The sequence below is a fragment of the Theobroma cacao genome, chromosome 4, assembly GCF_053813885.1.
Source record: "Theobroma cacao isolate CCN51 chromosome 4, ASM5381388v1, whole genome shotgun sequence".
NCBI lineage: Eukaryota > Viridiplantae > Streptophyta > Magnoliopsida > Malvales > Malvaceae > Theobroma > Theobroma cacao.
In genome coordinates, this window is record NC_142642.1 from 2766239 (window position 1) to 2782019 (window position 15781).

General features: G+C 34.7%; 3 protein-coding genes across 4 annotated transcripts; 2 read left to right on the forward strand and 1 right to left on the reverse strand.

The window, feature by feature from the left end:
* The first annotated feature begins 454 nt into the window (after positions 1 to 454).
* LOC108661542 (uncharacterized protein At4g02000-like) lies at positions 455 to 1147 on the forward strand. Its single transcript, XM_018118964.1, has one exon. The coding sequence runs from the start codon at positions 455 to 457 to the stop codon at positions 1145 to 1147; it is 693 nt and encodes a 230-aa protein (XP_017974453.1).
* Positions 1148 to 2270: 1123 nt separating this feature from the next.
* On the forward strand, positions 2271 to 5717 carry LOC148763063 (uncharacterized). Its single transcript, XM_088805401.1, has 8 exons — positions 2271 to 2621; positions 2772 to 3228; positions 3385 to 3530; positions 3690 to 3819; positions 4063 to 4133; positions 4803 to 5144; positions 5241 to 5306; positions 5394 to 5717. Exons 1-8 carry the CDS (start codon positions 2271 to 2273, stop codon positions 5715 to 5717), a joined length of 1887 nt encoding a protein of 628 aa, XP_088661527.1.
* A 4808-nt stretch (positions 5718 to 10525) lies between these two features.
* Positions 10526 to 15269, reverse strand: LOC18601068 (ENTH/VHS family protein). 2 transcript variants are annotated; one of them, XM_007031878.3, is made up of 8 exons: positions 14938 to 15269; positions 14095 to 14242; positions 13483 to 13730; positions 12567 to 12689; positions 12307 to 12463; positions 11907 to 12046; positions 11796 to 11831; positions 10526 to 11581 (listed from the first exon to the last, which is right to left on the reverse strand). In XM_007031878.3, the coding sequence occupies exons 2-8, from the start codon at positions 14168 to 14170 to the stop codon at positions 10784 to 10786; spliced, it is 1578 nt and encodes a 525-aa protein (XP_007031940.2). In that variant the 5' UTR covers positions 14171 to 14242; positions 14938 to 15269; the 3' UTR covers positions 10526 to 10783. The 2 variants fall into 2 exon arrangements, with proteins under 2 accessions (XP_007031940.2, XP_007031939.2); XM_007031877.3 differs by having other exon boundaries at positions 12307 to 12466.
* Positions 15270 to 15781: the final 512 nt, after the last annotated feature.

A 15781-nucleotide genomic window follows, 5' to 3' on the forward strand; every position in this document is an offset into this window, starting at 1 on the left:
ATGATGTCTGTCTACTCACTGGGATTTTATAATCTCACCCCTTCTTCCTATACATTTTTCAGGCTCAGAATAGGTAGTAGACTGTCAATTGCATTGAGAAGTAAATTTCGGAGTTGCATCCTAGAAAGCAAAGTTATAGACGTAAACTTTCTCAGTTATTTGGGGGCCCACGTGTCATTGTAATTTAAATTGCATACTCCAGTTTTCTATATTACAGTACGTATAAATTTATTTTGTTTTTATGTGCATAAAATGAATTTTTGATGTTTCAAAAATATATATATATTGTTTTACATTAAAATAGATTATTTTAATTAATATTTTTATTTTATTTTATTATTCAAAAAAAAAAGAGAGAGGAATGGAAATACTGGTACAAAAGCCTTGCGAGGTCTCGAAAGGCATTCGGGGGAAGAATGTTTGTCGAGGCTTCGCGGCGGTTGTCACGGGCTCGATGGGAGTTCCGGGTCGTGACAAAATCGTCGATTGGTTCCCTGCGCTAGAGATCTCAGATAAAAAATATGAAAAGCTTGTTAAACGTTGGAACAAATCTGTCATTGTTAGAATGCTGGGGAGACCAATTTCTTATAGGCTGTTGTGTGACAGGATTGCCTATATGTGGAACCCTAAAGGCAAATACTCGATTGTTGATTTGGATGATGACTGTTTCCTGGTTAAATTTACAGAGGAAGGGGACTACCTTAGGGCTCTCTTAGATGGTCCTTGGGTGATTCAAGGAAGCTATTCTTTAGTGCAACCATGGACACCGAACTATCTAAGAGGTGCAAACGATCTCACTGCTGTAGCGGCTTGGGTTAGATTCCCAGGGATGCCGCTTCATTTATACCACAAATCAGTGCTAAGAAGATTGGCGGCCCTCTTAGGTCATCTGTTGAAAATTGACTATAACACATGCTCGAAAAAGAGGGGAAAATTTGCAAGGATTGCAGTGGAGTTGGATCTAACTAAACCATTGGTCCCATTTGTATACGTGAAAGGAAAAAGGCAGAAGGTGGAGTATGAAGGCCTGCCAAGGATTTGTTATGTTTGTGGACTATATGGGCATGTCCAAGAAGAATGCCTAAACAAAGAAAACTCTCGATCGCATAGTATGAATGAAAAGGAGAAAGGGGATGAACAGCACTAGGAGGATTCACCATATGGCCCTTGGATGATAGTTAGCAAGAAAAAAACGAGAGGATATGAGGGGGGAAGCAGAAAGCAAACAGTTATAGAAGCGAATAGTCAAACAGGGGACGGGTCCAGGTTTACAATACTGAACCATGCGCCCAACGACGGGCATCCAATGCAGGTGAATACCAAGGAGACTGTGGTGGCTTCAATGCAGGTGAATACCAAGGAAATTGAAGTAGTGATTAAAAATGGAAGGAAAATGCAGAACACTGTGAGGGGGGCCGATGCCAATGGAAAAATTGATAAGAGTTTTAGTAGAAATGCATCGATACGTACTAGGGTGGAACAGCCAAAAAAAGCAACACTGGAGACAGAAGGTAATCAGAAAAGTGCAGTCGAGGCTGATAAATCTTTAATATACTCTAAAGATACTGAGGGAGAAAATGAACAAACTGACCGAAAGGTTCTAGAGAAGATACTTGACCCACTGAAACACTCAGTAGTCTTACTGGATGAAAAAGCTACTTTAAGAAATACTATTATAAGACTATCACCAACAAAAAGAGATGGATTGGGTGAAAGAGTCAAAGGAGTGCGGATAGCAAAGAATGAGGGGAAGCCACCTGACAGAACGAGTAGTGTTTGGCCATAGATTGTCTCGCTCAAAAAAAAGGCAAGAGCAAAATGAGTGACAATCTCAACTCCCACAGCTATGCTAAGAAAATTGGTGACAGAAGAAACTCTTGGGCCAACGCTGGGTGACATGACTGGTCAAAAAGAGAACAATGAAAAGATATGTGGGGGTAACAATGAGAGTTCTTCGAACTCTTGATTCATCTTTTATATTTATTATATAATGGTTATGGGTCTAAAAGTCTTTATGTGGAATTGTCAGGGTGCTGGTAATAATGACTTTATGGCAGTAATGAAAAGAATGGATGGTGCAATATAAGTTTTCAATCCTAGTGTTAATGGGACCTCGTGTAAGTGGCGGTGTGGCAGGCAGAATAATCAAGGGTCTAAGATTTGCTAGATCTCATAGGGTGGAAGCGTTTGGTTTTGCTAGCGGGATTTGGGTTCTTTAGAAGGAAGACATCTGAGTCTCAGTGATTCGCAGCCATTTTCAATGTATCCATATGTCGATTGAGTACCTAATTGGATTTAATTGGTTTCTGTCAGTAGTGTATGGCAGTCCTAACAGAACAGCTAGACGGGATCTATGGGAGGAACTATCTACTTTTGCTAGTGGAGTTGAAAGACCGTGGATGATAATAGGTGATTTCAACACTTTTCCTTTTAGACATGAGAAGGCAGGAGGATCTCAGACAAGGAGTCGCCCGTGTACCCAGTTTCAAAGTTTCATCAATAAATTTGAGTTGTTGGATCTGGGTTATAAAGGACCAAAATTTACTTGGCAACGAGGATTGGTTGCAGAACGGATTGATAGGGCTATTTGTAATGTCAAATGGAGGCTGTTGTTTCAGGAGGCAATAGTGCATCATTTGCCTAGGGTGTAGTCTGACCATAGACCACTACTTGTAGTATTAGATGACCACCGGAATGGCCAATCACCATCTGTCTGCCACTTTCAATCAGCATGGTTAACTCATGAAGACTTTGGTAACTTTGTTCAGCAGGTATGGAATAATTCAAATAGTTTAGCTGCAGATATCGTGAACTTTACTACAAAGGCTTGTCAGTGGAATAGGAAAGTGTTTGGGAATATTTTTCATAAAAAGAGAAGGTTATTGGCGCGACTGGGAGGAGTTGAAAAAGCTTTGGAACATCGGCAATCTTCATATCTTAAAAATCTGGAAAACAGTTTGCGAACAGAATACGTGAAGATTCTTAAACATGAGGAGGCCTTTTGGATGCAGAAAGCAAAAACTGATTGGCTTAAATTTGGGGATGCAAATACCAAGTATTTTCATGTTAGGGTAGCTCGTAGAAAAAATAAGCTTAAGATTGTAAGGTTGAAAGATGAACAAGGGAATTGGTGCGATGATCAATCAACACTTAAACTACAAGCGGTTGCATTTTTTCAGAAATTATATTCAAAAGATAATTGGACATTGTCATCCTACTCCATCAGAGGTACATTTCCTACACTTAGTGGTGAGGATAAATTAAGACTAACGCAACCAGTAGAAAGTAAAGAGGTTTATGATGCACTATTTGAAATGAAACCATTGAAAGCCCCCGGGTTAGATGGACTACCTGCTTTATTTTTCTAGTCTCAATGGGCAACAGTTGGTCAGAGCTTAGTCAAATACGTGTCAAATATTATGGAGGGTGGGGATTTTGGTGACAACATGTGTAGTTCACTTATTGTGTTAATTCCTAAAGTGTCTAATCCGGATACTATTTCTCAGTTTCGTCCTATTAGTTTGCTTCAGGTTGCTTTTAAAGTATTAATGAAAGTTATTGCTAACAGACTCAAACCTACGATGAATTATTTAGTAGTAGAACCACAGGCAAGTTTTATACCTAGGCGACAAATTGCAAATAATATAATTGTAACGCAAGAGGCTGTGCATTCTTTTGAGAAAAAATAGGGACGTACTGGATGGATAATGGTGAAAATAGATTTGGAGAAAGCATATGATAGGCTTGACTGGGCTTTCATCCACGACACACTAATGGAAGCTAGAATTTCAGATAAAATTGTGAATCTTTTGACTAGAAGTTCGCACTGTAGCAACACAAGGATTTTATGGAATGGGTCTCACTCGACAGCATTTCATCAATCGAGAGGGGTTAGATAGGGTGACCCGTTATCCCCCTACTTGTTTGTACTATGCATTGAAAGGCTGGCTCATGGGATCAATGCAGCTGTTGAAAATGGTTCTTGGAAACCAGTGAAATTAAGTCCTAGGTGTCCACCACTTACTCATTTATTTTTTGCTCATAATCTGGTACTTTTTGCAGAGGCTTCGATTGAACAAATGGAAGTGATAATTGAAGTTCTTGAGGAGTTTTGTGCATGCTCAGGACAAAAGGTGAATGTGGATAAGTCTTTATTTTATTGCTCAAAGAATGTGGGTCGCGACACTATCAACAATTTAATAAGTTGTTATGGATTCCACTATTCCGATGACCTTGGCAAATATCTTGGAGTCCCACTATCGCCAGGTCACAGAAGGACAAGCTTGTACAATTATTTGGTGGACAAAGTGCGTATGCGGCTTAGTTCCTGGAAAGCATCTACACTCTCACTTGCAGGACGTTTCACACTCGTAAAGTCCGTATTGATGACTATTCTGAACTATATAATGCAAACAACATTGTTACCTTTCAGCATTTGCCAGACAATTGAGCGTTTGTGTAGAAACTTCTTATGGGGAAGTGATGAACACAGTCAAAAGGTGCATCTTATTAAGTGGGAAAAATTGTGTTGACCCAAAGATGAAGGGGGCATCGGAATACGAAGACTAAAACTTATGAATGAAGCTTTCCTCATGAAATTATTATGGCAACTTAGAAATAGACAGGAAGCACTTTGGGTTAGAATATTGACTGGTAAGTATAATATTCATATTGATTGAAAGCCAGAAAGTATTCAAAAAAGTGGAGCTTCTAGTCTATGGACTGCATTAAGTAGATTGTGGTCAGTATTTACGTCTGCTACAAGATGGGTAATTGGAGATGGTATGTCCATAAATTTCTAGAGAGATAAATGGCTTAATGATAAGACATTAGCTGATATAACTTGTAGAGTGGCAAATTCGGCATTAGACAAGGTGGTGGTGAGGGATTTCTTGAATCCAAATGGCCACTGGGATTATGATAAACTGTCTTATTGCCTTCCGAATGAAGTAGTGCTTCAGGTGGTACAAACAATGCCTCCCACAGTCACTATGGCTCAGGATATGCCTCACTGGGGAGAGTCTGCATCGGGTCAATTTACAGTAGCTTCAGCTTATGATTATTTAAGGCAATTATCGTCACCGACAAAGGCCAGGCCAAGTGGAATATGGCAAGGAGCTTGGAAATGGCAAGGGTCACAAAGGGTTAGAACATTCCTTTTCCAATGTCTGCATGGGAGACTTTTGACTAACAGAGAAAGACTGCATCGACAGCTTACCACAGATTCGTTGTGCCCATAGTGCAAGATGGAAGATGAAACCGTGACACATGTACTACGGGACTGCATGGTGGCAACGTCTTTATGGGTAAGGATAATCCCACAACACGAGCAGAATGATTTTTTCACATTCCCACTACGAGAATGGCTGGTAAGCAATTTACAAAAATAGCAGTTGATACTAGGTAACCCATGGTCCGTTGTATTCGGGTTGGCTTGTTGGTATCTGTGGAAATGGCATAACGGTGTGGTTTTTGCTGCTACCTTTAATCCAACTAGAAAACGGATAAGTATGATCAAGAGTATGGCAACTGCTACAATAGCAACATCAGCAAACTTTGATGGTGTTCAAGTCGAGAGAAGAAAGAAGGAAGAAGTTCTAATTGGATGGAGAGCTCCACAAGTTGGTTGGGTTTGTTTAAACACTGATGAAGCATACAAGAGGTCAATAGAGGAAGCCTCTACAGGGGGAGTTATACGTAATGCAGAAGGGGATTGACAAGCCGAATTCGTGGCAAAGCTAGGTAAATGTTCTGCTTATAGAGCTGAATTATGGGGAGTACTTCATGGTCTCCGACTGGCGTGGGATTCTGGGTTAAAAAAAGTGCAGGTACAAGTCGACAACAAAATGGTTGTTCAGGCGATATCAACTGATAAATTGATACCTGGCGCGAATACTGATTTAATACGTGCGATTAAAGATGTTTTGCAAAAGGAGTGGGAGGTCAGTTTTATGCATACCTACCGCGAAGGGAATATGGTAACAGATTACTTGGCTAGTTATGCTTTTGTTTTAGAAGAATCTTACGTTGTACTTGAACAAGCTCCCACTAGAGCAAGAAAACTCCTAATGTATGATATGTTAGGGGTCTGTCTTCCATGAATGATCCTAGTTTAATAAAAGAAAATAATCCTTTCCCTAAAAAAAAAAATTTAATTGGACTCTTAAAATCAACTTAAATATGTTATAAAGTTTTTTTTTCATTTTTTTCTTTCTTTAAAATATGTTATAAAGTTGATATCTAAGTTTAATTACATAAAATAAATTGTATTACAACTAATTTTAAAGAAAACTTAAAACGGGGAGAAGAATGGGCTTTCAAAATTAATTTTCTTGATTAATTGATTTTGGTTTTGTAGTTTTTGATGAGTTTTAATGCATGAACATTGTAAAACAAAATCTTAATCGTGATTTAGAACGGTGAATTTCATTAAAAATACTTGAAAAGGCAAGAATTAAAGTGAAATTAACGTAAGAGACCCAAATAAGTCAAATTCGATCTCATCAAATTTGGTATGCAGACTTAAGAAGTCCATTTATGGCCTAAAGCAAGCTTCTAAACAATAGTATTTAAAGTTTGATGAGATAGTTACTTCCATTGGTTTTGAGGAAAATAAGGTTGATTAGTGCATATACCTTAAAATCAGTGGGAGTAAGTTCATTTTTCTTGTGCTGTATGTGGATGATATCTTCTTAGCCAGTAATGATGTTGGATTATTGCATGAAATGAAGCAGTCATTGTCCAAGACTTTCGACATGAAAGATCTTAGTGATGCCTCATTTATACTTGAGATTGAGATATGCAGAGTTAGGTCCCCAAATTTATTAGGGATTTTCCAAACGGCATACATTGATCGTGTGCTCAATAAATTCAACATGCAAAATTGTAAGGCTGGAGATGCACCTATTATGAAAGGTGATAAGTTTAAATTTAGTCAATGCTCAAAAAATTATTTTGAGAGAGTATTTATGAAAGGCATACTTTATTCTAGTGCAATTGGAAGACTTATGTATGCATAAGTTTGCATTAGGCCAAACATAGCTTTTACAGTGGGAATTCTTGGCAGATATCTTACTAATCCTGGTTTGGATCATTGGGTTGCTACTAAGGAAGTGATGAAATACTTACAAAGGACTAATGATTATATATTGGTGTACAAAAGGGTGGATATCCTTAAGATTGTTGGTTATAGAGATTCTGACTATGTTGGTTATCAAGATGACATGAAGTCCACCTCAAGGTATATTTTTATGTTGGTTAGGGGAGCTGTATCTTTAAAAAATGTTAAACAGACGCTCTTAGCTTCCTCTACTATGCAAGCTAAGTTTGTTGCTTGTTATGGACCAATTACCCAAGTTATTTGGCTTAAAAATCTTATTTCTAGGCTATATGTTGTTGATTTTAAAATTTGTTGTAATAATAGGTCTGTTGTATTGTTCATTAAGAACAATAAAAGCACTAATGGGTCTAAACATTTGAAGATAAAACATCTGAAGGTTAGGGTTTTTGTTAAAGAATGGTGACATTGTTGTTAAGCACATTAACAGTGACAACATGTTGGCTCATCCTTTGACTAAGGGGTTAAGACTTATAGTTTCTAGTAGACATGTTGAAAGCATGAGTATTTTAGGGTTTTTGGGATGTACTTGGTTAGTGAAAGTATGTTATTTATATAACTCTCAAATCACGGTTTACATTTAGTTGTGTTAAGACCTTTTCTATTTGTTTTAAACATTTATGAGATGTTTGATTTTATATTTATTGATGATCATCATTAATTGACAATCCATGTTATTATTTGGTATTATTTATACATGTACATCAAATTGCTATTTTGCATATATGCTTTATGAAATCTCGAGATTGGTGTCTATCTCAAGAGTAATTTTACTAGTATATCTCATGAGTGATACCAGCAAAGAACCTTGAGGATAAGTGGGAGACAAAAGGCATGTAGTTAATGGCAAATAGATTTCTCACCAGGTTTAAAGAAATCAACAAAAGGATTGACAATGAAAATAACACATCGGGATCACATTTGGCTGTTATTTTCTTGCTATACAACCACACTAAGATCCATTGTCGATAGGATCACTAGTACTTGTAATTATGAATTGGTTTTATATCAATAAGTGGCACAATGGCTGTCATAATTTAGTATTAGATGTTTCTGTTGGACAAGATCATTAAGATGCTATCTTTAAGGGCTAAATATTTTTAAATAGTAGCCACATCAAAATTAAGTCAATCATTTTGGAGTGTTGTTTTCTAAAGTGTTTTCTTAAAATCAAAATAAACTTCAATTAATATTGCTTAAGTGGAAGAGTACTAGAATTTTCTATTATGTGGGCTTTTATTAATTGTTAATTTTGGTTTAATAAAATAAACTGATAATTCTAAAGATGAGCAAATGGGTGGATTGGATGGTTTGGTCCATCATACCTAAAGATTAAATGAACAAATCATTTTTAAAAACCCAACCAAGTATAAAGAAAGACCAAATCAATCAAATATAGAATTGGTTTAGTTGGTCCAGTTTTAGACCAATAAACCAAAATTTTATCACTTTTTTATTGCAAATTATAATACTAAAACTTATAAACTTCATCCATATATATATATATATATATATATGAAATTAAATATATAACTTATATGTTATAATGATTTATATCAAAGTTTGTATAAATAATAACTAATTATAAACAATATGTTATAAAATTTAAGGTGATAGCTAATAAACTTATTAAGTGTAATCATTTAAATAAAGTTGATTATAAGTTATAGTAATGCTTATGTATAAATTAAATATATGTATATATAATATATTACTTTATTATATATATTTATATATATAATTAATGATACAAATTATATGTTAAAATATTTTATATCAAACTTTGTATAAATAATAACTAATTATAAATAATATGTTATAAAATCTAAGGTAATAACTAATAAAGTTATTAAGTGTAATCATATAAATAAAACCTATTATAAGTTATAACAATGCTTATTTATAAATTAAATATATGCATATATAATATGACTTTATTATATATCTATATGAAATTAATGATATAACTTATATGTTATCATGTTTTATAGCAAAGTTTGTATAAATAATAACTAATTATAAACAATATGTTATAAAATCTAAAATGATAACTAATAAAGTTATTAAGTGTAATCATATAAATAAAGTTTATTATAAATTGTAGTAATGCTTATGTTTAAATTAAATATATCTATATATAATATATTTATACAATTATATATATTCATAACATTTTATATTACGAAACATTACTAAAGTGTAATAATTATAACATATTAATATATAAGATATTTACTATCATATATTATAATACTAACATATAAGTTATATCACTTAAGATATATAACTTGTTATTTTATATTAATACAAATTTATAAATAAATATATATAACTAATATTAAATTGCTATAATTATGATTAGTATACGTACATATAATACCCTAATAAATTTTAAGTATATTATTAATTAAGTTTGTTATCAATTTTTTTAATATATATAAAAAATATTATATATAACTAGTTTAGTTTTTTGGGTGGATTGGTTCAAAAATTTTAAAACCAAAAACCAACCAAAAAAATCAATTGGACCAAACATTTGGGACCAATTGATCCAATAAACCAATTAAATTAAACCGTTTCTCTCAAATCGCATTTGATTTTGGTGGGTAATTGGTTCGGATTGATTGTGCTCATCCTCAGATAATTTAGTCTTATTATGAGATGAAGCATGAGAGCATAATTAATATTAAAATGATCAATTAATGATGAGTTTTGCACGTCTAATTAAGTTAGTGTGGTTTGACAATTATGTAAACCTTGGCCTAGTACGTTTTTAATGGGGAAACTTGTACTAGGGTTTATCTTTCCTCTTCAAGCAATGGCTACTTCAATGATCGAAACAGGTACACAATAAATATTAATACTTTTAATATTCACACATAAATCTAGAGATTCAACTTACATATAAATATATATATATATATATATATTATACTTTGTATTTATGATAAAATACTCAATTGATTTGTTTGGACAGTGAAAAAATGAGAGAGTAATCATTAAAAAAAATCAAATCCTTTTTAATTAAACAAACAAAAAAAAGATTATAAAAAATTATTCTTATTGTCGTTTTACAAAAAAAAAAATGAAAATTTAACACTCTACCCCCTTTTGAAACTAAAAGTTAGAATGTTATACTCCACGAGAAAATTCATACCACAAAGTTTATGTAGAACTTACCCTTTAAATTTTTCAAACTAATATTTTAAAGATTTGATAAATGAATAATAATTCAAAATTTTTAAAATCAATAATTAGTAATTCTAGACAATTACTTGATTGTTCATAATCTTAGACACTGGACTGCAAGGCCATGACCAACCCCAAACCAAATATTTTAGGAAACAAACATATACCATGCACAGAGTGCGAAAGCTTAAGGATCTTACCAAAGCAACCATGTGATGATTCGTGTAACCAATCAAGCCACTAAAATCTATTTATCCAATATTCAACAATGCAATAAGTAGTTTTTACCAAAGACTCAAACACAGTGGAAAACTATAATAAGTTACAAAACATTTACAAAATGTGCACATGACGTATACTAGGTGGCACCCAAACAAGATGGTTCTGGTGCTCAAGGATTAGATTCTGAATAAACGCCTTATGTTATCTGACAAAACTATTTCACTTGAAAGCATCCTAATTCCTAACTCAAAAGTTCTATTGCCGAGATATCGGAACTGCCGGCATGGATGATGGCTGGTTATAAAAACCTTCGGAACCTTGGAAATTCTGGTAAGAATTAGTAGACGACGTGGCAAATGGGGAGATGCCGGTCATTGCAGTCCCAACCACTGAATAACCAGGTAAGGAAGGCTGCTGTGACTGGGTCACGCCATAGCTATAAGGCGCACCATTTATTGATCCAGCAGTTGGCAGGTACTGGGGCACTGCATATGGTGGCATCGGCGGCAGCGGTGGCAGTGGTGGAGGGGACGATGATGGAGGAGGTGGCACTTCATTTGGAGTCAACTGCTGGGTGGTGGTCACAACATTGTGCTGATGAGATTCAGGGCGCGGAAATGGTGAAACTGGTGCTTGTTGGGGATTCTGAGATGGTATGTAAGGCTGGTCATTCTCAAGCTTAGGCCTCTTCTCCGAAGGGTAATCACCAGAAGATTCTTTCGTAGGATTGCCAATAACACCTTCAGAAGCAAGGGAAGAGAGGACATAGGAAAGCATCTGGGCTGAGGATGTTGATGCAGTTAGCTTCGCTGCCACTGCAGCAGCTGCAGATTTCCGAGGATCTTCCTCAATGTGGCCAGAATTATCAGGAAAAGACAGTTGCCGGGAATACATCACAGGAGCTGATTGCTCTGTAGCTGCCGGAATAAAACTTTGAGGTGCAATAGATGTTTGAGATTCCTTTGAACTTTCCTCCGCCACCAACTGGGGATTCTCACAACTTAATAACTGTCTGCAGATATTACCTGCCTGTTCTGATTGGGACTGTGCAGACTGTAAACATCATGCACATGGTCAGAATTAATGCATGCATGTACATAATTAATGCTACACTCAAAGAAAGTTAACATAACACAAAGTCAGAAAACAAAAGATCAAAATATAGGGGTGAAAATACCGTTAACTGTATTTAACCTGAAATATAGAAGCTTATAGTTCACAATGTCAACAAGTATACTTAAAAAGTCAGGTAAGTATAGTGCCAAACCTGAAGTTGTGTACGAACTTGCTCCAGCTTGAATTCCTGATAACAAAAGTAAATCAGCTTTATTTTAACACAATCACAAACAATATTTGTAAATGGATTAGTCAAAGTAACCTGCTCCTGAAGGGCCTCTCTCAAATGTGAGATGAGACTAGCTCTCGATGATGCAGCAGCTGTTAGCTGCTCAATACAGTCTCTCAATACAGCATGCTGACCCTGCACCTCCTCCACAAGTGCAGATCCATGGAACTGCCCTGTTCAAAGAAATTCGACATTTGAGAAGTAGTGTCCTAAGATGTGAGCAATGTAAGTCTGCATGGTAACAATTGTGCAGATGAGAAATATTTAGTCTCAAGATGTCAACAATGTTGATTGAACAACAATCCTTTTCTTAAAGAAAGAAAAATGTTGCAACAAGGATTGTAACTAGTAGTTGAAGGTAGTAACTTCTCATGAAGCAACTAAAAGTACAACTCCAATATTATGCTAAGAAGATTACTAATGCAGGTCATACCTGAATTGACATCACTACCAATTTCCTTATCTACTTTCTCAATACAGCTCATAGCATTCCTGCATTTGCTCAATATAACATCTTCATCCATCTGGCTACCATAAACAACTTGATAGCCTGAAACTATTTTGTCCACTGTACTTCCAACAGGCTGCTTCTGCTAGAATAAATATAAAGGAGAAATAACATTAGTCCATGTCACAAATATGCAAATGCCACAAAAAAACAGAAAAATGCACTCAGCATGGAATTTATCTTACCAGCTTGAGGCCTAAATGCCTGCCATTTCTACTACTATTATTTTCTGATTGTCTGCCAACAAGCTCTTCCTTAAGAATTTGTCCCCGAGAACCAAATACTTTTCTCTCCTCCCATATACTGATCTGCATTTCAAACAGTAAAAAGAAATGAGATATGTCATGCCAACTAGAAAATGCCCATTTGAAACAGAATAGCAGTAAAAAATTAAAGCAAACATATTTATGGAAAGAAAATTTTACAAAAACCAAGAGAATAACATAACAACCAATATAGCAATAAAGTGAAGATAAAACACCAAGCATTGTCCAATGACTCTGCCATAGACAGAATTTCGATTGTCACAAGTTGGACACCAAAAAAATGCCAAGCCAGTGATCTAGACTTTAGGAAAATAGATACACTAAAACAACAGTTCAACAAATGGACCTTGACAATTTAACTACAACCATTTTAAAAAAAGAGTGCAAGTACTTTAAACCCATCCGAACCAAATGAAAAGTAATACAGGTGATGTTTAAAATTTAGCCAATCTCTAGTTATAGACAAAATTACCAGAATAACATGCACAAGACAAGTAAGGAGCTACATGATATAAAATTGGCAACAGAAGTATAATATCACCATGTCATCACCATCAACTTAGCATCATCAAATTAAACCTAACAGCTACCACTCAGGTCTTCCATTTGACAAGAAAGTTAAGCAACCTTTTTTTTTTTTTTGCCACAGAAAGTTAAGTACTCTGTTTCTGTCACTTTAGGTAACTGTTCATTCAAATATACAACATTGCAAACCCCTTAGTATTCCCAAAATAACAGACATTGAAGGGGGCCATGAGACACATTCAACCTTTCACAGAGATTCCAATCGAAAGAATTAGCAACAAGACCTGTAGGAAAGTTTAGAGGACTATACCAGACGAAATGCAGCATTCCTTCCAAACTCATCCCCATTTTCAATCACATCGCGAAGAGCATCAGGCAGAACCTTCCAAAATTCACCAACAAATTCTGAACCCTTACGCCTGCTATTCTGCAAAATGTCATTGGCTAGATACAGAAAGGCCAATCTCTGCTCACGTGGGGAGCAATGAAATTGTCTGTCCCAAGTTTCAACAACTTGTTTTGCCTTATTCATATGGAAAATACACCAATGTGATAAAGCTTATCAAGTTAAGGATTGCAATTTGAAAAGTGAAAAAACAAAGATAAGAGGTGTTAATTGCAAGTCTTAATGAAGCAGGCAGACACACACTCATGCAAAAAATAACCTTCAAAAGTTAATTTTAAACAACAATGAAGAAATTTTCTGTAACTTACGTAGCAACTAGATAGCAATATCAAACTGACAAAAGCTGATAAATAATAAATTACGTTTGAGAAGTACTAAAATAAGCACATGCTAAATTATTATGCATGACACCATGAGAAAAGCCCTGACCCAACAATGAAAGAGAAACCAGCCAAAAAAAGGAACTGTCATAAATAGGCAAAGCACATCATTTGCAATTAATTTTCGAAAGGATACTCTCTATGCTCGCTTGTGAGTTATTGAGCTTGGCTAGCTTCTCGACCAAAATTTGTGGGTTGAATGAGCTGCCCATAGTTGCTACTGAAAACTAAGCAACTAATGATAAACAAGGCAGACCTTCAAAATTCAACCTTCAAATAAGGCGCTGTAAGATAAAGAGCAACAATTATTTGCATTTAGCACAACTATATTAAACTGCAAGTTCCATATCATCAACATTTTAAAGGAAGACATTCACCGAAAGTATCCTCCTATAAAAATGCAGTAATCTTAGACAGTGTTCCACAACTAAACAGGTCCTGATTCCTGAAATTATTCAAAATTTCCTCCCTTTTCCCCCACTTTCATAGGAAATTATTCAGTTTTATCTTTTTACACTTAAATAATACACTATTCTTATTTCTCCAGCTTTTATCAGATGGCACCCAACAAGTCAGGTAATATTATGGAATAATGATACTTAACAAAAAGAAAAGAAAAGAACAATTCCCCATCACTGCAATTGACTGCAATCAAAAAAAAAGAAAACCCATCTTTCTAGAAGCCAAATAACCCCCTTTAAAGTATAAAGAAAAATTTGCATGCGAGTCCCCTATAACTCCCTGCGCTACAAAATAAACTACAAATTTAATTTAGCATTTAATTGTATTTAATTAAAGCTCTTGGAAAAATAATGCAAACAAACTTAAAAGCACGAATTCATTATCAAAGAGTTAAAAAATAATTAACAAGCGTTAACTAGGAGGGTAAAACCTCGTGGCGCCAGCATAAAAATTTCAAAAAAAAAAAAGATAAACCCTAAAGAACCAGCGAATGGAGGAGAAGAAAAGGAGAGAGAACCTGTAAAAGACGAATGCCAGTGACGCAGGCGAGAATCAACGGCGGGTGAGCACAACAAGTTGGTCGATTGCCGTCGTCATGGAGAGAGGAATTAGGGGAACCAGAAAAAATATCAGTTTCTGCTTTGATGATTAGGGTTTTGTTGTGAAAATACGGTTCTTTGTTTTGTTGCAGAGAGTTGGTGAGGTTAACTGTACGAATTGGAGGTTCGGTCGAACTGGACGCGTGAGAAAACTGCACAAAGTCTTCTCTGCTTGGAGGAGATGAGCAATGGGAGAGAGTGCAGCGAAGTGCAGTTCCTTTTTTTGGGCTTTTGATGGGCGCTTGGATTTTGGTACGGTGTTTAAGGTGTTGGATTTTTTGGAATTACTCCTATATTTTGACATTTCTTTTTATTTTTAAATTATTAAGATCAAATTATGTAACTAGTCTCTATACTTCAATAAAGTGATAGATTTAATTTTTATAAAATAATTTATGAAAATTAAGTTTATGTACCTTTCAAAATGAAAAATGCATTCAATATGTTAAAAAAAAATTTATTATCTATACTAATATGATGTTTTATTGTATTAACCTAACATTTTTTACTAATATGACATTTAATATGATGACATGATAATAATAATAATATGATACTTTACAAATAATATAATAGTAGTGTTGATATGATGTGATTAAGTATGGGTATAAATTTTATAAGTGCAAACATGAAATTATCCAATGTGAATTAATATTTTAAAACAAAATTAGAAAAGAAATAGAAAAAAATACGAATAAGTTTCTAAGATTTAAAAAAAGAATATTGTGAAATAGAGAAAAATTAAATTTTTGTGATCAATAA